This window comes from Balaenoptera physalus (genome assembly GCF_965194825.1).
Source record: "Balaenoptera physalus genome assembly, chromosome: 11".
NCBI lineage: Eukaryota > Metazoa > Chordata > Mammalia > Artiodactyla > Balaenopteridae > Balaenoptera > Balaenoptera physalus.
In genome coordinates this window covers 39,452,362-39,474,118 of record NC_138896.1, presented here as the reverse complement: position 1 = coordinate 39,474,118, position 21,757 = coordinate 39,452,362, and the positions used below count along the sequence as shown (strand labels likewise).

At 51.9% G+C, this 21,757-nt stretch overlaps 1 protein-coding gene across 5 annotated transcripts in view; it reads left to right on the top strand.

Annotated features, from left to right (window-relative positions):
* The window catches only part of PPARD (peroxisome proliferator activated receptor delta), a 77,138-nt gene that overhangs the window by 48,164 nt on the left and 7,217 nt on the right, over nt 1–21,757 (top strand). For 4 of the 5 annotated variants that reach the window (XM_082412632.1, XM_082412636.1, XM_082412634.1 and 1 more), the window contains one exon: nt 14,780–15,010. In XM_082412632.1, the coding sequence (XP_082268758.1) occupies nt 14,881–15,010 (130 nt within the window). In that variant the 5' untranslated portion in view covers nt 14,780–14,880. Of the gene's footprint in view, nt 1–14; nt 964–14,779; nt 15,011–21,757 lie in introns of all 5 variants that reach the window. The other variant, XM_082412633.1, reaches the window with a different exon arrangement.

The following is a 21,757-nucleotide window of genomic DNA, read 5'->3' as shown; positions in this document are numbered from 1 at the left end:
CTCTCTCTCTCCAGATGGTGGTAAGAGCTACAGAGAAAATTGAAGCAGGGAAGAGAAATAGAAGTACCCAAGGGTGGGCTGGGGTGATTTTAAATCAGGTGGTCAGGTTGACTGTCACATTTGAGCAAAGTCCTGAGAGGTGAGGCAGCAAGCCATGGGGAAAGAACATTTTCAGCTGGAGGGGACAGCTGCAAAGGTCCTGAGGCAGGCTATGCCTGTTTCGTTCAGGACCAGAAAGGAGGCTGTGTGCCTGGTGCCTAGCATCCTGAGAGGAAGGTAGCAGGCAGGGGCACCAGTTCTGGAAGGCCTCCAAGCCAGTGTAAAGATGGGCAGGAAGCGCCTGGAGGGATGTGATCACAGGAGGAACAGAATCGGACTTAAAGGGATCGGTCTGACTGTTGTGTGGAGAGTAGTGGGGTGAAGCCAGAAGCAGAGAAGCCAGTTAGGAGGCTGTTGCAGTAATCCAGGCAAGAGATGATGTTGACTTGGACCGGGATCCTAGCAGTGGAGGTGATTAGATCCTGGGTGTTTATTAAAAGCAGAGGCAACCAGATTTGCTGACTCTTACATTTTGGCCTGATCATCTAGAAGGTTGGAGTTGCCACTTACTGAGATGAGAAAGACTTTAGGGGAAATGTCAAAGGCTTGGTTTTGGATGTGTTAGGCTTGTGATATCAATGGGCATCCATGTGGAGATCTCAGAGAAGCTGGGAATGGAGAAATAAATAGGGGAGTCAAGAGCATATTGAAGGTGTTGAGAGCCATGAGCCAGCATAAGATCATGCAGGGAGGGAATGTAGATGGAGAATGAAAGAGACCTTTAGAGATTGGGAAGAAAATTGCTGACTGGCACCAGCCAAGGAGATTGATAAGGAGCAGCCATTGAGGTCAGAGGAAAACCTGGGAGCCAAGTGAAGAAAAGACGTAAAGGAGAAAGGATCCAGCAATGTATCCCATGCTTTGGTGAGTCAAGTAAGATGACTGTAATACATGTTCAGTACAGAAAGTTTTAAAAGTAGAGCAACATAAAAATAATAAATCACCTACCACCCTATTCGTACAAGGAAACTTCGTTCTTTCTCTAGCCTTTTTTTTTTTTTTTTTTTTTGGCTGCATTGGGCCTTTGTTGCTATGCGTGGGCTTTTCTCTAGTTGCGGCAAGCAGGGGCTGCTCTTCGTTGCAGTGCGCGGGCTTCTCATTGTGGTGGCTTCTCTTGTTGCAGAGTATGGGCTCTAGGCGCACGGGCTTCAGTAGTTGTGGCACGTGGGCTCAGTAGTTGTGGCTTGCGGGCTCTAGAGCGCAGGCTCAGTAGTTGTGGCGCCCGGGCTTAGTTGCTCCGCGGCGTGTGGAATCTTCCCAGACCAGGGAGGGCTTGAACCCATGTACCCTGCATTGGCAGGCGATTCTTAACCACTGCACCACCAGGGAAGTCCCTCTCTAGTCATTTTTATGGGAACCATGCTGTCTCTGTAGTTTTGTATTCTGCTATTATTCACTTAACAAGTTATTAAATATTCTATGGAAACATGACTTTAATGGCTGGATAATACTCCATTTTCTGGGGGTGCCCTAATTTATTATCCATTCCTTTATTATTGGACATTGAGTCATTTCTGTTTTCATTATTAAAAATATTTTTTTGTTGTTATAAAAATTGATTTCATTATTGTAAATGACATTGCATTGAACAGCCTGGTACAGTTTCCTGTGAGAGGAATTACAAGGTCAAAGGACATGATCACTTTTAGGTGAAATTTAAATTTGGGAGTCACAGTTTCTCCTGGACAGAACTTAGCTGTAGGGCTCTTCTGTGTCTCCTCTCCCCTCAGGGAGGTTCAGAAGTCACTCTGCCCTGCTGACCCCCATTTCTGCCTTCCTCCCCTCCAATTAGAGTTGGGCCGATCCGAGTTCTGTTCCCCCTCACTAGGCCTGGCCACCCCTCGGTGCGCTGCCCCTCACCTTGCCACCAGCCTCTGTCCCCTCACCCAGTTTGTTCATATGGCAGCAGGAGTTAGAGCTTCTCTCAGGCTCACCGGAGTGTTAGGATGAAATAGTCCAGTGTAGGTGCTCAACACACTAAGTGAGGTCATGTACATGAAGGCGTCTTGTGAACTTTAAAGGGCTGGCCCATGTCCCAGTCTCAGTTCTGCTTAAAAAGAAAAGGGTATGAGTAGCGGTGTCCAGTGCACGTCCCGTAACCACACCCCCCCACAGCAGGGCCACTGAGGCACAAGCTGGTGTGCTGGCGGCGAGAGCTGGGTGTCAGAAGTTTGGGGGGCTTGGATGGAGTTGTCGGGCCCAGGAATGTGGGGGCTGTTTGTGTTAGTTGACCTCCTGCCAAGCAGTGCCAGGTGCCACATTTGCTGCCCAGACGTGTGTGTGTCGCAGCCAGGAATCACTAAGACCAGAACAGTGCTGGGAGGCTGGAGCCCAGGCCAGTCAGAGCAGGAAGGGATCTTGGAGTAGCTAATCCTGCCCTGACGCTCTCCTCAGTGAGGACGCCAGTGAGGTGACAGGAGACGTACTCAAATCTGTGTAAGGGCCCCAACCCTCGGCTCCTCAGCCCGGATCCTCCCGGGAATGGAACAGGCGGCTGCTTCCTGCCCCCAGCTCTCCAGGGCTCTGGGAGGTGGCCTTCTCGCTCCCACCACCACCCCAGCTGGGTTTGCTGTCACCCTGGCCTCTTGGCATCCAGCTGAAATCATCTCCAGTTCGTTTCTAAGTGCTGCTCTCACCCTGCCCATCCTCTTCATAGCCCTCCTAGGCTCTCCATTGCCCTTCGGATAAACAGCCACATCCTTCACTCGCCCTTCGAGGCCCCGGCTGATCTCCAGCCTCAGCCAGACCGGCCGCCCCGTGCTCTCGGCACGCCAGCCGCGCGGCCCTTCTTTCTACCCCTCAGAGGTTCTGTGCTGTCCTCCTCCCTTCTTGGGGTCTCTGTCCCCCCACCTGCCTGCCTCTTAGTCAGAGGCCACGTCCTCGGGACCCCCTCCCCGACCAGCCACACTAGGCTCATGTGGCGGTGTTGGCCTTTTGGCGCCCTGGTCATCGTTCACAGTTAGGTGTTTGTGTTGGGCACATGATGGTGAGTGCTTAACAAATATTTGTTAACTGAGTGAATGAAAACAGCTGGCAGCAGCCGGAACCAGAGGAAGAGCGGAGGGCACTGGCGGCATCAGCAGCTGTAGCTCCTGAGGTCCTCGGGTGAGAAGGTTCTGGAAAGGTCCCCGGCTGTGGCCCTCTGCCCGTTGGCACCCCTGCCCTTACCTCCAAAGCCTTCTCTGAGCAGGGAGGGTCCTCAGCTCTCAGGCTGCCGAGGAGAGGCCTGGCTCGCTTCTGGGCAGGCCCTTCTTTCACCTCCTCAGTATCTTTCAGTGTATTATTCAGTTTTCTTTCTTCAAAACACTTTTAAACGTATCTCCCTCTCTTCCCCCCATCATGAAAGTGTCCCATGCTCATTGTAAAGAATTTGAAGAACACGGAAAAATATAGTTAAGAAAATAAGAATCACCCCTCAGAGGGAAGCCGCATTAACAATTTGGGTCATGTCTTTCCGGTTTTGTTCCTGTGCATTATGTGCATGTTTTGACATCGCTGTGGTTCTGTTGTCTGTGAAGACAAGACTTTTACTCCTCAGTCCTCCGCCGCTGACAGTCAGTGGCAGCTCAGCGCACTGACCTGCGTGGGGGTCAGTGGCCGGAAGCCGGCCGCCCGTCAGGCCCCTCGCTGGTCCCAGCTGAGGAGCCCTCCTGCCCACTATGATCTCTTCTCTGGGCACGTTCTTAGTAGCTCCCTGAGGAGGTACAATGAAAGGAGGCTGGCTTTTCCTTCTATTGTAGCTTAGCTCCACTCCACAGGGCTGACAGGCTGGCTCTTGGTGGAATTGGAAGAATTCTAGAATGGGGGACGGGGGGAGGGGCTAGCAGACTTTCCTCTGGTTCCCATACTCTCTGCACAAAACCAGCTCCCAGGCCACTCCTGGGGTTGGCCTCAGGGGACCTGCTGGGGTGAATCCATTCCAAGGCCACACAGGCCTCTCACGTGCCCTGAGGGCAGTAGGGTGACTGAGATTGACAAATGAGAGCAGAGAGCACTGCAGAGCTGCTGGTCTGGAAACCCAGGGCACTGGGTCAGTACTGGGTTAATGACTGATAGGGAAGCTTGGGAGTGAGTTGGCCGGGCCCCACGCCCGTGGCCTCTCTGGTCCTGAGCACTCTTCTGCCCTGTATCCAGGGGCTGCTGCTCCTCATCCCCCTGCAGTGAGGGAAGGAGGAAATGCAGCTACTAGGTCGTCCCAAGGGGCGGGGGAAGGGGCAGAGGTGGAGAAGGGTCCGGGCCCATCTCTCTGAAAGAAGCGCAAACCCAGAGCGGGGCGCCCTGTCAGCTCTCCCTTCTCACGGTTGATCGTAAGGCAGGGAATTGGGAAATTCTGGGTTTAGGTCCCTGGAATTCCAAAGGCCGCCACATGTCCAGACCTGGAATATCACTTGTTCCATGTCATCCCCTAAGGCAAGCCAGGAGTGATGACAGTAGCAGTAGCCACAGCCCCATTTGTTAGGTGTTTACACCCAGCACTGTTAAGCTTTTGCGGTGTGGCTATCTCATCCGCATGACGGCCGCTCAGGTTATGTGGTAGTAGGCCAGCTTTAGGGCTGAGAAACTGAAGGGTTGGTGTCTCCCCCAAGTCACAGAGAGGGAGGGGCAGAGCCAGGGTTTGAACCCAGGCCTGATACAGAAGCCTGTGGAATGAACTTCTGCGGGGTACTCGCTGCATCTCAAGGGCAGTAATACAGTAATAGGTGAAAACGCATATAGTGGCAACTGTTACAACTGGACACAGTGTGGCTGAGGGTAATGCTTTTAGCCTGTTTATTCACTCAGGGAGGGTACGTTGAGCACTCATTGAATGCCTGGCACCGTGCGAGGTGCCGGGGACCTACCTCTGCAAGATAGATAGAGAGCATGGTGTGGGAAACTGGTAACGTGGTGAGAACAGACCAGCTAACAGACGTTGCAGTTTGATGTGGTAACCGCAGATCTGGAGAGCCTGGGTCAGGGTTGCAGTAGGAAGGAACAGAATAGGACTAGTCAAGGGGAGCTTCCTAAAGGAGGCGGTGCAGGCAGGTCTGGAAGGAGAGTAGGCCTTAGCTAGTGGCGGGGATGGCATTCCAGGCTGAGGCTGGTGCGAGCCTCTGTGTTCAGAGAGTGATGCTGCACGTGAGGCGAGGCGAGTGGGATGCGCTGGGGAGGGAGCCGAGGACCGGAGCCTATGGCTGTCTTTAGCACACAGCAGTCATTTTCTGGCAGGGAGTATTCAGAAGGGCTTTAACCAGGGTGTTCTTGACAGAAGCGGTTCTTGGCATCTAGACAGAGGATTCAGGGATGATGGCTCCAGACTGAGGCTAAGAGCAGCTTCCAGATCCAACAGGGCAAGGACTTACCAGCTTCTGGTCCAGTCTTACCCAGCACCACATGCAAGGTACAGCATAGTGATTAAGACTGGAGCCAACCTGCCTGGACTCAAATCCTGCTCCTCCAGTTACTGTGTGACCTTGACTCAATTACTTTCCCTCTCTGTGCCACAGTTTCCTCATCAGTTAAATGGAGATAATAATAGCACCCGACTCTTAGGGCTATTGTGAGGATTAGATGTGTCAGTATACACACAGCTTGGTGTATTATAAACCCTTGGAGAATTGGAAGCTGGTACCTTTGTGATGGAGGTGGTGGACCCGAGGCTTGGAGCTGTGACCCACCTTAGGCTGTGGTGCAGGGAGAGGCCTGACAGGATGCATCACAGCTGAATGGGCCCTGACACAGAGTAACCCCACTCAGAGCATACATCCTGCTGCTGGGTGTCAGGGAAGCTCCATTACCCGAGGATGACTAGACTTGGTGGAAGGATTAGGGCCCCAGGCGGCTTGGTCGCTTGAGCCCCAGACCAGGCCTCTCTGGAGCTCTGGGTCATTTGGGTTAAGCCCCTAACTACCTCTGCCCATGAAATCTACCTGCCCAGTGGGAAATGGATAGAGTCGTGCCCCTTGCCCAACTTTAGCTGCTAGAAGGGGCAAGAGGGTGGAATGCTTGCTTGGCAGGCTTTTGTGAGCGTGTATACACACAACACGTGTGTGAATGCCAGAATCAGAGTAGCCCAGGTATTTGTTTTTGTAAGAATTTCTTTTGGTAGCGACTCCATTTTCTGTGCAAGGGCCGCAGAGCAGCACCCCTCTCGTTCTGGCTGCGGGACCCTTGTCCTGAGGACAGCACCAGCTTCTTAAGTGGGGCAAAGCTGTGACACAGTCAGAGGGTTTCTGGCACTGGCACAGTGCTGGGGGGTGGCAAAAGCAAAAACCAAGGTTTCTCAGCCACATAAAGGTTAAACCTAGTGCCAGGTGCTATTTTTAGTGCCAGGACTGAAGGAAGGAAGAAGGGAACAGGGTGCACTGCAGGGAGAGTGGAGGCTGTGGTGGCAGCTACCTGTGAAAACCCAGCCTGTGGGCCGGCCCGGTGAGCGGGGGGAGGGCCTAGGGAATAAAGCGGCTCCTGGCTGGGCGAGCTGATACCAGCGGTGGGGGCAGGCGCTGGGGAGAGGGGCAGACCTCAGCTGTAGATGGAGCACCCAGGGCTGTGTGAAAATGGATGGCTTCCGGCAAATTGCAGGGATGGGCCCCAGCATGGGGTTGCATCTAAATAAGCAACAGCCCAAGGGATGTGTGTGGGTTTTAGAGCAGCCAGACTGCAGCTTCCCTCCCCCTGCAGCTGCTGTCCTTAAGAGGTCGCAAACAGAAGAGACAGCTCGGGCTGGGAAGGAACATCCACCGGGAGTCCAGAGACCCTGGCCCCAAATCCCAAACTCTAGCCAGAGCCCAGCATCACATCTGATTTCAAGAGGCCACCACTTGCACCCCAGAAACTGAGAAGAGTTCCTCTGGTCGTGGTGAAAGAACGTTCTAGCAGCTGATATGTGGAAGGGAAGCTGAGGCTCAGGAGCATCAGGTGTGTAAGGTGGCCCCGTGCGCACAGCTCCTCAGAGGCCGGGCTGGGCTCGGGCCCTGCGGTGTTTGCACCCCGTGGTCCTCTGCTGCGTCCTCTAGCGTGTTCTCTGAGAGACGCCTGTCAGGCCAGGCGGGCCTGAGCTTTTTGTCACTTTCCTCATCTGCCCAGGGGAGCCCACGGGGCTGGCCTTGTGGGGACTTGTGAGGATTGGGCGGAGCCTGCCATGCAGTGGGAACTCAGTCAGCTCCTGCCCCTCCCTCCAGGATTCAGTCCCAACAGTGACCTCTGTCCCATCTCCCAGGATCACTCAGAGCGTCAGAGGATATGAGGGAATGTGTGAGAAAATATTTTGTCGAGTATCTGTACGGGGAAGTGTTGTTTTTCCTCCTCTGTTTCCACCTGCCTGGTGTGCCTGCAGTCCTCACACCCCTCTCTCCCTGGCTCTCATCACCACAGCCTGTGTGATTTCCCTGTGTCCACTGACACCCAGGCTACACGGAGCCCCAGACAGTTTGTTCTAATCAGCCTCCTCCGCTTACTCCTGTGGTCAGTGCCACCACTGTGCCTCTGGCTCTTGGGTGTCCCATCATCTGCCCCTTCTGTCACCGTGCTGCCCATTCTCTTGATGCTGCTCCTCAGAAGCCTCCTGGAGCCCCTTCAGCCACAGGCCTGGCTGAGGGTCTCTCACCACTCACCTGCCCCTGCCTCCTCCACTTCCAGGCTTTTCAATTCTATGGAGCGTGAAGAATCAGCGTCTGTGGTCCTTGTTATTTAGATAATCGCCAATTTTTGTAGAGCATTTTATACGAGCCACGACGGTCACACACTGCTTTTGGTGATCACTGAGGTCCTTTACAGTGCTGTCACCAACCCCCTCCCCACAGTCCTCTCCTCTCCTCTTTTATCCTGCTGCTATTTCAGTTAGGATTGTGTTCAACTGCACGAAACCGAAATCTGGCAAACAGTGCCTTGTGAAATAGGCATTTCATTTTTCCACCTAAGCACTTCCCTGATGGTCCAGTGGTTAAGACTCTGCGCTCCCAATGCAGGGATCCCAGGTTCGATCCCTGGTCAGGGACCTAGATCCCACATCCATGCTGCAGCTAAAGATCCCGCATGCCACAACTAAGACCCGGCACAGCCAAATAAATAAATTAAAAAAAAAAAATTTTTTTTTCCACCTAACAACTAGTCTGGAGACAGGCATTCTAGGGTTAGTTCAGCAGCTCCGTGATGCTGTGGTGACCCGGCTCCTTCCTCCTTTCTGCCCCACCCTCTTGACCTCTGTTTCCAGAAGACCTTCTAGTAGATTTCTTTTTTTAAAGTCTTTATTGAATTTGTTGCAATACTGCTTCTGTTTTATGTTTTAGGGGGTTTTTCTTGGCTGCAAGGCATCTTAGCTCCCCGACCAGGGATCAGACCTGCACCCCCTGCATTGGAAGGCGAAGTCTTAACCACTGGACCACCAGGGAAATCCCTAGATTTCTGTTTACATGTTGTTGGTCAGAATTGTCACATGAACACTGTAGCTGCCAGAGAGTTTGGGAAATTGAGTGTGTAGCTAGGCACGTGGCTGATCCAGAGAAAATGGGGACTCAGTGAGAAAGAAGGGGAATTGGAACCAGGTAGCAGCTGGAAGTGACTACCCCAGATGGCGGTTCCTCATTCCTAGTCAGAACCATGTGGCGGGAACTGCACCTCTGAGCATTTCCCTTGCTCTGGGTCTGGTGATTCCCAGGTTTAATGCTCAGGGATGATCAGGGATTGATCCTTGAGGAACCGATTTATGCTAACCGGACTCACATCCCTGCAAATGGGGACAGTTCATGCATCGTGAATGAGTAAAGCAGCCTAGGAGTAACAGCTGGAAGCAGTGAAGACACTGCCAGTGGAGAGCGCGATTCCAGGTAAAGGGGCCGCCACTGCCTAGCCCCTGGGTGGGGGTGGGAGGGGGCCAGGGGCATGCAGGCCAGGTTTGCCCGATTTTCAAGAGAAGCCAGGGAAGTCCCCTTGGCGGCCCAGTGGTTAGGACTCCACACTTTCACTGCTGAGGGTGTGGGTTCAGTCCCTGGTCGGGGAACTAAGATCCCACAAGCTGTGCAGTGCGGTCCCCCCACCCCCCAAAAAAGAAGCCAGAAAGCCAGATTTTTTAAAGCTTTTTTTAAAAACTCTATTTTGAAAAAAGTCTAGGGTTACCGAAATATTGTAATGATTACCAAACTTACCAAAGCTAAGAAATGAATGCTGGTACAACGCTATTAACTAAACTAAGCAGATTTTATTTGGAACTTCCCAGTTTTTCCACCACTGTCCTCTTTCTGTTCCAGGATCTAATCCACCACCCTACGTTGCACTTGGTTGTAATGTCTCCGTCTGTGAGACTTTCTCAGTCCGAAAACTAGAATTTTACATGACTTCTCCCAAGTTTTCCCATTCTGCTGCAATAATTTGGAAATTATACACTCTATTTACGGTGTCTTAGTGGTTACCTTTGAAATTTTTCCGTGTACATTTGACTGAACTGTAAAGTTCATCAACATCTCCAGTTGTCTCCTGAAAAATAAAAGGACTTGAGCAATTTAACGCTGATCATGCCCTCTCATCTTCCACATTATTGTTTGTAAGTTTTGCTTTTTTATTTTATTCCAATTTAAATTATTTTTAGAACAGGTAACATGCCTATAGTTCAGAATTTAAAAGGTACAGTACTAATACAACATTGTAAATCAACTATACCCCAATAAAAATTTTTTAAAAATAAAATAAAAATAACAGGTACAGTGAAAAATCTCTGTCCCATCAGTGACCCAGACACTTAGTTCCCTCCCCAGAGGCAACCAGCGTTCCCAGTTCTTAAGTAGCCTTCCAGCGCTGTCTTACACATACACAGTCAAATCCAGCTTCATTGTATCTTCTTTGCACAAACTATAGCTCTTCACTTCATTCTGCAAATTGCTTTCTTCCCTTATTAATATATCTTAGAGATACTCCCAAATCAGTCCATAAACATCATCATTCTTGTTTATGGCTGTCCCCTGTTAATGGACATCTAGCTTGTTCCCCACACATACTGGTCAAGTAATACTGTAATGAGTAACCTTGTGCTAATACTTTATGTCACTGTACTTCAGTGGAAGGATAGCAGTAAGATACAACCTAGAAGTGGTATCTCTGGATCAAAGGGAATGTGTCCTGTAATTTAGATAGATGTAGCCAAATCACCCTCTTTAGAGGTTGTGCTAATTTACCTTTCCACAGGGACATGTGAGATGATGTTTCCCCACGTGCTTAGCCACAGAGTGTTAGCATCTGTTTTGGGGTTTTTTAAAAAATAAATTATTTATTTATTTAATTTTGGCTGTGTTGGGTCTTTGTTGCTGTGTGTGGGCTTTCTCTAGTTGCGGTGAGCGGGGGCTACTATTCCTTGCAGTGCGCGGGCTTCTCATTGTCGTGGCTTCTCTTGTTGCGGAGCATGGGCTCTAGGCGCACAGACTTCAGTAGCTGTGGCACGCAGGCTTCAGTAGTTGTGGCACGCAGGCTTCAGTAGTTGTGGCGCACGGGCTTAGTTGCTCCGCGGCATGTGGGATCTTCCCAGGCCAGGGCTCGAACCCGTGTCCCTTGCGTTAGCAGGCAGATTCTTAACCAGTGTGCCACCAGGGAAGCCCCATGAGTGTTAGCATCTGTTTTAATCTGATTGTAAAAAGTATATTTCAGTGTTGTTTTAATTTGCATTTCTCTTTTATGAATGATGTTGAGCGTTTTTTCATATGTTTAAGAACTAAGTGTATATACCTTTTCTGTGTATATTTTTTGTATCCTGGGCCCGTTTTTCTATTGGATTGCTGGTCTTTTACTTAATAATTTGTAGGAACTATTTTAGGTCAATTAGCCCTTTGTCTGATAAGCTGCAAATACTTTTCCCAGTCTATTATCTGGTTTTGTTTTTTTTTTTCTCTTATGATGGTTTTTTCACCTTGTAGTAAGTTTGTATTTTTATGAAATCAAATTTATTAACTTTTTTACCCATTAAGCTTTATGGGCTTAGTATCCACCTTGGCTCTTCTCCCACTTAGCTTTTCAACACTTTTTATAATTCATGTATTTTTGTTTTAACTTTAAAACCTTTGATTTATTTGGACCTTGTCTTGGTATAAGATGTACAGTAGGGATCCAGATGGCTACTCACTTGTCCCAGTACTATTTATTGAAGAATCCAACTTTTCTTTTTGATTTGGAGTACCATTTTTATAACATTAAAGTCCCATATGCATTTGTATCTGTTTATGGACTTTGTGTATTCTCTTTCAATGATTATCTATTCATGTGCCAGTACCACACTGTTTTAATTACCGTAGCCCTACTATATAATTCTTTTTATTTCTCTTCAGCTAATTCCCTATCATGTTTGCCAGAGTACTTCCACTCAGCCTCTTTGCTTTCTTCAAGTCCCATCTTTTACTCACAGTAGACCACCATTCCTCCTACTTAAGTTAACTAACAAGAGTGAAGTCATTCCCTATGAGCTGTAGCACACCGCCACCACCACCCCCATACACACTGCTGCGATACTTTGTATTTTCCTCATCCTGTGCCCTTGAATTATTCCTCTCCCATCAGTCATCCTGACCCAGCTTCCCCCTTGAATCTTCAGGCTGTCTTTCTCTGAAGACCTCTCCTTTAGCCACTGCTTACTTGAGCCTCCTCTATTCCAAAAAAAGTTTTCCTGGCTTTGCTACTTCAAGCTACATCCTCTTGTACATTCCTTTCCATGACATATTCATTAAAAAATTAGTCTCTATTCATTGTCCCAGCTTACTTGCTGCCACTTATTCTTCAGAGCTCAGGTTTCCATCCCAACCACTTGGTTGAAATTTGTATAACAAGGTCAAAGATGACCTCACAGTCACCAGATTCAGTGGCCATGTGTCAGTTTATCACCCTTGAACTCTGCAGCATTTGAGATGGTTGACCGCCCACTCCCCCCAATAAACAGCCCTTCCCTTGTCTCTGAGACACCCGGCTGTCCCGAGTCTCTCCTGTCTCTGGCCACTGCCTCACTGTCTGCTCTGGTGCCTCTTCCTCTGTCCTCCCTTGATGTGTCACTTTCCTTTGGTGAACTGATTTCCTTCCTGCTCCTGTCATATCAGTGACGATCCCCCCCATGCCCCCGACAAATCTCAAGATCCCCAACTCCCCAGCTCTTAGACTCTAGCACTGAATTTCCAAACTGCCTTTAGGAGACCAATTAAGAGGTCATTGTGTCAATCCAAACAAGGGAAAATGAAGGCCTTGTGGAAAGGAATGATTAAGAGGGAATGATTTACCATCAGCTAGAAGTTGCTTTGCTGTGGCACAGTGGTTCTCAAGCTTAGCTGCGTGTTACAGTCACCAGGGGAATTAAAAATAAAAATCCTGATGCCCAGGACTTCCCTGGTGGTCCAGTGGTTAGGCATCCGCTTTCCAATGCAGGGGACACGGGTTCTATCCCTGGTCGGGGAACTAAGATCCCACATGCTGCGGAGCAACTAAGCCTGCACACTCTAGAGCCCACGTGCCGCAACTACTGAGCCTGCGTGCCACAACTAGAGAGAAGCCCACACGCCACAACAAAAGATCCCATGTGCCACAACTAAGACCCGATGCAGTGAAATCAATCAATCAATCAATCATAGTAATTTTAAAAAATCCTGATGCCCAAGCTGCTTCCCAAACCAATCAAATGAGAATCCCTGAGGATGAGCCCAGGCATCCATATTTTTAAAAACTCCCCAGTGGATATCGGTGCCTGCAGCGAGGAAGGCACTGCCCTGGAAGGGAAGGCTGCCGCCACCCCTGAGAGCAAGGAGCCCCAGGCCAAAGGGGCAGAGGGCTAGCGCTGCCTCCAAGGGAGGAGGCACAGAAGAGGCAGGGCCCCAGGCCGCAGAGCCATCCACTCCCTCGGGGCCGAAGAGTGGCCCTACACCAGCGAGCGAACAGAATGAGTAGCTGGGTGGGGGCAGGTGGGTGATCTCTAAGCTGCAAAAACTGTTCTGTCCTTGTGAGGTCACTGCCTGGACCTGGTGCCCTGGCTGCCTTCCTGTGCCCAGAAAGGAAGGGGCTGTTGCCCCCTAGCCACGTTCCCTCTCCTCCTCTCCCTCCTGTGGATTCTCCCATCATCCATCTGGTCTTCCTCTTAAGGCCAGTCGAAGATGGTCCCTTGCAGTTTCCCAAGTTAGGTTAGTGATGTGAAATGCTCCTGCCCCTGTCCCTGCCTCCTTCCCTGTCCCCACCCGTGCAGAAGGCAGTTGCTGGTTTTCTTCCCCAATTCTTCTCCAAGTAGGTTTTGTTTACTCCCCAAATCCCTGAGCCAGAAGTGGGGGTGCCTACACTCCCACACCCTGAGTGTCCAGCCTTCCCCTGCTGCGTTTGTAGTCTCTTGTGCTGTGCCTAGTGGCCCCTGGGCTGGGGAGGACACTGCCCCTGTCTAGGTTTTTATAAATGTCTTACTCAAGTTCAAACCTCCAAAAAAGAAAAAAAAAAACAACAACTCCCCAGTGATTCCAGTATAGCCAAGTGTGCAGGCCTAGAGCAGGAAGAGAGAGGGTGTGGAGTATCAAATGATTCCCGCCTTCTGGCTTTGATAGGTGGGTAGTTGGGCATTTGGGTCACTAAAGTAGAGATTAGCAGAGGAAGAGAAGGGCGGGCTTAGGGCCAGATGGTGGCTCCTGTTTGAATAGGTTGAGTTTGAGCTGCCTGTAGAACATCCAAGATAAGGTCCCACAGATGCTTGAATTTCCCTAAAGCAGGTCTTTCCTGCTGTGACTCTTCCAGGCCTGCAGCACCACAGGACAGAGTCTAGTCACACTCCCTACGCCAGGGCATTTGAAGTGCTCATGCCTGGATAAAACCCACCTTCCCAGCCCGCCCTTCAAATCCTCTCTCCTACAGCACCCCACGCCTCAGCCAACAGGGTCCCTCACCACTCCACAGACACTGTGCTGCCTCAGTGTCTTTTCTCGGGCCATATTCTTGAGAGGTGTTCCTTGCCGGGAGGACTCTCTCCCACAGCACCCATAGCCTTACCCCCTCTGACTGCAGCATCTGTGGACAGTATTTTACTTGCTGAGGTTTGGAACTGCCTCCTCCTGGGTGATGTAGACATGGGGGTCACCACCCAGTAACCCAGATTCCAGGAGAGAGTGCATCGCCCCTTGCCTGACGGCTCTGCATTGAGCGTCTGGTTGCAGATCTGCTGTCAGCTGTGAGTCTAGCGTGGCAGGGGCTCGTGTCTTTTTCCCACACCCAAACATAGGAAGGGTAGGATCCACTCCCTTGAAGAAAGGTGGCTTAGGAGAGCGATGATTCTTGGGCCTGGGTGCTGGTGGGGACAGGATGGGGGTTGGGAGGTCTGATGCATATCAGGATCTCCAAGAGGACTGGAAAATTTGAAAAAGCCCCTCAAGTCATTCTCATGTGGCTCCTGTAGGTTCAGGAGGCTCAAAGAGCAGCATGCGGGGAAGGGTGGCACAGGGGTGTATCACCCCCATCTGGCTAACGGAAGCTGCTCTGAACCCCACAAACCTGCCACAAGAGCCCGGTGGGCAAAGGGTGGAGGGGCAGTGACCTGTGATGGCAGGATTAGAGGTTCGCACTGCAGGGATGAGTCGCTCCTGCTCTGCGGGACCAGGGGCAGCAGAAGCACCCCTCCAGTCCCCCCAGATGGTGGCCCTCGATCCTGCCCCACTCCATCCCCCTCTCGTCCTCTTCCCTGCCTCCCCAACCTCTCCCTGTCTTCTTTGCCCAGGCTGACAGGAACTGCCCTGTAGAGGTCCATCTGTGTTCAGACCCAGAAGATGCCAGAGCTATGACCGGGCCTGCAGGCGTGGTGCCGAGGGGAAATCAGCCATGGAGCAGCCACCGGAGGAAGCCCCTGAGGTCCGGGAAGAGGAGGAGAAAAAGGAAATGGCAAAGGCAGAAGGAGCCCCAGAGCTCAATGGGGGACCAGGGCACTCACTTCCTTCCAGCAGCTATACAGGTAAGGGGGAGCAGGCAGGGGACACGGGGCAGAGAGAGCACAGATGGGGTTTGGGGGACAGGGAACCTGGCCCTCTGCTAACAGCATCATCATGGGGTGCAGGGCAGCAGGGTGGTTAAGGACTGGAGCCAGACAGCCCAGGGTCACACCCCTGCTCTGTTGCTCATCAACTGCAGGATCTTGGGCAAGTTGCACCCCTTCTCCCTGTAAAGCAGACAGGGATTATAGGGGACGTGCACACGAGCTTCTGTGAGAATGGAATGAGTTAGCCTGTGTAATGCATGTTGTCATCATTATTATTCCACCTCTCCTACCACAAGGGATCCAGGACAAATGTGCATCAACAACATGCCAGAAAGATCTTCTGTACCTGTGATTGTTAGGATCAGTCAGAACACACAACTCAATCTGGTACTAATTACACATCATCAAGGTGCATTGTAATTAGGCAAATGCTAAGCACTTAGTGAGAATGACTGTAATTAATCATACTTTTGTGCAGCCAGACAGATTTTAGCTTCTCTTGTCTAACTTGTTGGTTCCCCTTTATCTACTGCCAGCAGCAGTGTAGATGTTTTCCTCTGGTACCTTGTACTGTGGTGTCCTCATCTTCATCATCATCATCATGCTATGTCCACCTTCAAGGGCATCCAGACTCTGCACCCCCTCTCAGCCCCTGACTCTCCCTGCTGCTGCCGCCGCCCCTTCCCTGCTCCCTGCCCCATGGTCCCAGTTCTCTCCTGTTCCCTCCACCTGAGTGCCAGCACATTCGGCTGGTCCTTGCTCCCTTCCCTCAGAGGGTACTCAGCGTCATTAGAGGATGTGCTGCCGGCGGGGGGGCATCCTGATTTTGCTGCTGGCTTCAGCTGAAGGGGATCCTGGCCACAGGTGGTGATTCGGAGCAGAGGAGCAGGCCTGCCCCACAAAGATGAGCTCTGGCTCCCTGTGTCTGCATGGGGAGAAGGAGGCAGATGGTGTCAGGAGTTAAGGCAGGGTGGGGGCTCTTGGGGTGGGACAGGCTCCTGCTTGAGCCTGCAGCTAAGAGAGGCCTGAATCCTTGGGCCTTGCTTGCTGCTTTGAACCTACAAAGCAGAGTCCCGGGATTTTGCAGAGGTTCTTCCTCTTCAGGGCACACGGTGGGGTAGGGTGAGGGGAGAGCCATCATCCAGTCCCTCTGATCCCACCAGACAGCCTGGAACGACCGAAGGAGGCCCAGTATGATTTCAGGGCTTGAGAGAAGGTATCCCCTGTCCCCCAGGGTAACCTACTCCCTGTCGGTTGGCCGATGGCTTTGCAGACCCAACCTTTCTCAGGAGAGAGGAATGAATGGCTGACCTGCACACAGGACCTGCGCACACTGTCCTGAACTTGAGACAAGCGGGGAGGCCTAGGAGGCAGAGGGGAGACACTGGGAGCTAAGAATGAGCTAGAGTTGTCACTGAGGACACCAAGGGAGAGTGGAAGGGGAAGAGAGGGCCCAGGGGTTGGTGGCCTCACTGCCTACCCTAGCCCACACTGCCCGCACGGCTGGCCCAGGCACGTAGAAGTACCTGCAGTGTGGTGTCCTGTCCTGGGGTTTCCTACACACGCTGTGGGGACCGTATCCCCAAATGATAGGCTGTTTGCATGCAGACCAGAGTGTGCTAGCTGGTGCAGAAGCAGGCGAGGCGGGCATGGTGATAGCATCTCAGGGAGCTGTACTGGTGGGATTTAGGGCACGTGGGGAGATGTCTGGGGCAGAATTTGCCCAGCCAGTCTCACAGTGCTGTGTATGATGTTGTGTTTAATAGATTCCGTTTATCAATAAATGGATGAATTGGCGGTAGAAAGACTTACTTGTTCAGTAATTGAAATGGAGGGGGCTGTTTAACCTAATCAATAGGTGAAAGCCACAGTATGTAAAATTCTACAAGACAAGCCCCCCACCAGAAAAACAGAAGCAGGTAATTCACGGCAGGACAAACACAAATGGCCAGAAAACATGAAACATTTTTCAGTCTACTCAACAGTCAAAGAAGGAATCTTCAGATGAGGTGTCGTTTAGCCTGTCAGATTGGCAGCGAGGCCTGGGTTGGCCAGAGGGTGAGGACGTGGCCCTCCAGTAGTCCCTGAGGGTGGAAGGGGCAGCTGGGCAGTGCAGGCCATTACTACTTAGCGTGCATTCCTTTGGCCCTGCAGTTCCTCTTTTAGGAATGTATCCAGTGTAAATACTCGCTCAGCATGCACAGAGATTTCCACACTTATCTACAGGAGCACTGCTTATAATAGCAGAAAATTAGAAAGTGCCCATGTGTGGGGAATTAGTTATATAAACTGTGGTAGAGCCATACGGTGGGATGCTCTGCAGTCATTAGGTCTGTGTATACTGAGAGGGAAGTAAGCTCCTGACAACTTGGCGATCCCATTGTTTAAAAATCCTTATATATCTTAGAAGGCACTGGAAGAGGACACTCAAATAGCTAGTGAGGCTACTCTGAGGAGTAGGATCGTGGGTGGAGGGGATCTGTCAGATGCTGCCTGTGTGCCCTTATGTGTTTTTCTCACCAAGCCTGCAGTATTCTCATAACTTAAAAAGCAAATGCATTACTTTCTTTAAAAGGGTAAAATAAATTAGTTGTTGTTGTTTTCTTAAAAAAAAAAAAAAAAAAGCCAGCAGGTGAGGGGCCCTGGAGATAGAGCTTCTTGTGTTGGGGATCACACAACCCAGGGCTAGAATCCCAGATCTGCCCCTGTGGACTGTGGTCCTTGCCAGTGCCCTCACCTCTCCAATCTCAGGCTCTTTGCCTTTTAAGGCTGCATCCTGGGACTTCCCTGGTAGTCTAGTGGTTCGGATTCCAGGCTTTCACTGCGGTGGCCCGGGTTCAATCCCTGGTCGGGGAAGATCCCACAAGCTGCGTGGTGCGGCCCCCAAAAAAAGCTGCATCCTGCCCATCTCAAGGGCCGGCTTGGTGAGGAGTCAGTGGTGGCATGTGACACGCCACAGGTGCTGGTCAGCACGTGCTGGCTCCCTGCCCCACCCCATGAGTCTATGACTTTGGCCTCTGGAGTCCCCTCAGGGACCCATGAGGATGAGGCACAGTCTCAAGCCCTGAAACAGCAGGAAGGCTGCACAGTTTGCTTTCCTTCTGACCCTCCAGAGGTTCTGCGCTGACCCTGTGCACCTCTGTACCAAGCTCAGCACCTGCCAAGCCCCTCCCCCGCCCCCCCCCCACAGGAGGCGGGCAGGACAGGACTCATCGTTAGCGCTCAGCAAAGAGGAAGCTCGCGTGCCCGGGTCCCCCGGCTGGGCAGGGGCAGCTGAGCCAGTGTTCACCTCCCACTCCCACCCTCTTCCTCTCTTGCGTCAGTGATGAAGGTCCCAGTCACACCCAAGAAAGAAGTCAGGGGTCTCAGCGCAGGGCTGAGGAAGATAAAGTGTCCTTCCTCTTGGCCTTGGTGTCTCCTCTCAGTCAGCAAGTGCTTGGTGGGTGTCCAGCAGGGGTCGGCCATCCAGTGAAGGGCAAGGCTGAGTGCCTGCCCTGAGGAGCCCACAGTGCAGGCCAACAGGCCAACAGGCCAACAGAAGTCAGGAGGCTGCTTGGTAACCCAGCCCCAGAGTCCTACAGAATTGGCCCTGACTTCAGAAGCTGTTTGCCTTTGGGGCTCTGCCAGCAAAGTAAATAGACAGGGCTGTTCCCTCTGGGCCACCCTCACAGCTATGACAACAACCTATCTCCAGGGATGGAGACTAGATATGCAGGAGAACTCTTGACTACACTAATGACGTGAATAAGGTCAATAGTGTCTGTTTGCTGAACTTGTAATCAGAGATGGTGCAACTGATACTTCACTCTCTGCGTGACAAGGGTAGTGCTTATGCTGAGTCCAAACATTCGAATAATGGCATAGTGTTATCCTTGGCAGTGACGCATCTCATCGTTTATCATAATCACGAACTGTTGATTAGTAGTAATGAACACACGTACACACACGCACACACACATATACGGAAAGTCACAGAGTGCAGTGGGTAAGAGCTCAGCCCCAGGGGTTGGATGGTTCTGGGTGATAGTTCTCACACTGCCACTGTGTTAGTCAGGGTTCTCTAGAGAAACAGAAACAAGAGGAGGTGCGTGTGTGTGTGTGTGTGTGTGTGTGTGTGTGTAGAGAGAGAGAGAAAGAGAGGTTTATTTTAAGGAATTGGCTCATGTAATTGTGAGGGTTGGCAACTCGAAAATCTGCAGGCAGGCCAGCAGGCTGGAGACCTGGGGTTGTTGATAATGTAGCTCAAGTCTGAGGCAGCCTGGAGGCAGAATTCCTTCTTCCTTGGGGAGGCCTTGGTCTTATTTTCTTCAGGCCTTCAGCTGACTGGCTGGGGCCTGCTCACGTTGTGGAGACTCATGATTTAAATGTCAGTCACACCTAAAAAATACCTTCACAGTAACAGACTGGTGTTTGACCAAAAGCTGGATTCCATGGGTACCATGGCCTGGCCAAGGTGACATAAAATTAGCCATCAGAGCCACTATCAGCATGTCACTTAGCCTTCTGAGCCTGTTTCCTCACCTATGAAACAGGCGTTAAGAAGACCTGCCTGAAGGGTTGTTTTGTGGGTAACGTGAGGCTAATGGTGTAAAGCGTCCAGTAGAGGGCCTGGAACACAGTAGGCATGCACTAAAAAAGAGGTGTTATTGCTTCAAACACACAGCCCTTGCGGGGACTCAGAGTTAGGGTCAAATCCCAGTCCCACCACGTACTGGACAGGTAATCTCGGACAGATTCTATAACTTCCCGAGCCTCAGCGTCCTCACTTTTAAATGGTGGCAGTTACTGTCTTCCAAGATGATTTGAAATGATACTAATGAGCATAAAGACACTAACACGTCCGGCACTTAGTGGGGGCCTGATAAACACTGGTTCTTTCCCCTTCCCTCCCAGGACTGGTAGAGGCAGGCCCTCAGGAGGGGTTTGGGAGGCCAGGCAGGCAGGGTGTGGCTGGGGCAGAAGTTCAGAGGTGGGGCTCAGGGCCCAGATGATGGCCATCAGGTGAGCAAGGGCATCTCCTGAGAGCAGAGGAGGAGGCCAGGTGAGAGGACTGCCCTGGGCTGGCCCAGGAGAGTGGCTTTGCAGGCAGACAGCCCTCAGAGGGCGAGCCCAGGGTGTCTTCCATCCAGCATGCCTGGGGGTCCCTGAGGCAGAGGATCCCTGAGGCAGGGGCTCCCAGTGGGAGGGAGGGCCTCTCGGAAGCCCAGTCTCCTGCTAAGAGGTCATGGGGTGGGGGGACCTTCAGAAGCTGGTCCCTTGAATGGGGAGCATTCTGCCATCATTACTTTTGGGTAGGATGTGATGGTGATTGGAGGATAAAGTCTTAAGCCAGGTGGTCAACAAGGAAGAAAGAGAACCTTTATCTTTGGAAAACTCACCACGAAGTGATGGGATACCCCAATACACATGCACCCGACAACAAAACCTACCCCTGTAGGATACATACACTCCACCCGCCCCAGCCCCTCATCTCCCCTGCCTCTTTCTGCCTCGTGTGTCAGTTATTCGAGTTCTCTTATTCCCCTCAAATAGGCGGCGGGGGCAGGGGGGCCTTGTCCCATCACCCTTCCGCCCAGGCTTCCCGGACTACCTATGCCCGTCCACCACCTGGGGGGCAGGACACGCCCAGGGCCCCCACGCTGCCCTGGGTCTCTTTCCACGCCCCCCCCAGTCCAGTTTGCTGCTCTTCCTGACTGGGGCCCCCCTGGGACACTCACCCTGGGCCTCTCCCTACAATCCAGAGCTCCGGCCGCCTCGGTGGTGCATGGGGCTTGGGCACTTTGGCTTCTTCCAGGGTGAGCAGGGGGCGGCGGCAGGCCAGAAGTGAGAGGAGGCTAGGTCTTGTTCGGGGCTCTCCCAGCCTCATAAGCAGAGGACCCTTCTCCCCCACCTTAGGTTTCTGTGAAGCCATGGGAAAGAAGAACAAGCAGCCAGAGGAAGGAAGAGGCACGGCCCCTGCCTGTGTGGGCACACGCTTGGGAGCTGCAGAACTGCAGCTTTCTGATACTAATAAGCCTCATCCTAACTTAAGCTGGTATTTCCACAGCACTTCCAAGGTCCAGGGACTTTCTCTGTTAACTCCTCTGCTCCTCACGGTGACTCTGAGACACATGCTTCTGTCACCTCCATTTGCAGAGGAGGAGACAGGCCCAGAGAGCAGAGTTGGGTTGTGAGCCTCAGACCCCCGACCTAAACTCAGGCTGTGCGGCTCCTGAGGCCATTCTCACCCCCTAGGCGGGCTGCTTCTGAGCACCTAGAAGCCAACTTGGGGGTCATCGAAGCCCTGACCTTTGAGCCCAGAGAGGGGAGCAGTCACCTTCCCTGACCACCTCACGCCCAGTCCTGCACCACGCTGCCTGCCCCGCCGCTGGCCTTGCCACTCGCTACCTTGTGTCCTAGTGTTCTTACCTCAGCTGGTTGAGGGCAGGGTCTGACTCCCGCTCTGCACACAGCAGGTGCTCGTCAAATGTCTGTGGAATGAAAAGGTAGGGTGGCATTGCCACGTGCCGTACCAACAGCAACCAAGTGACCAGACACCTGCCAGGCCTCCAGGGCCACAAGGGGGACGAGGAAGGCACCACCAAGAGGTGGGAACAGACTGGGATGATAGGTCACTGTGGACCAGACTCAGTGGAGGAGGTGGCTTTTGAGATCCAAGGGGAATGTGAGTAGAGACGTGCAGAGTCTAGCAGAGGAGGCAGACGTGCAAACCACAAAAACAAC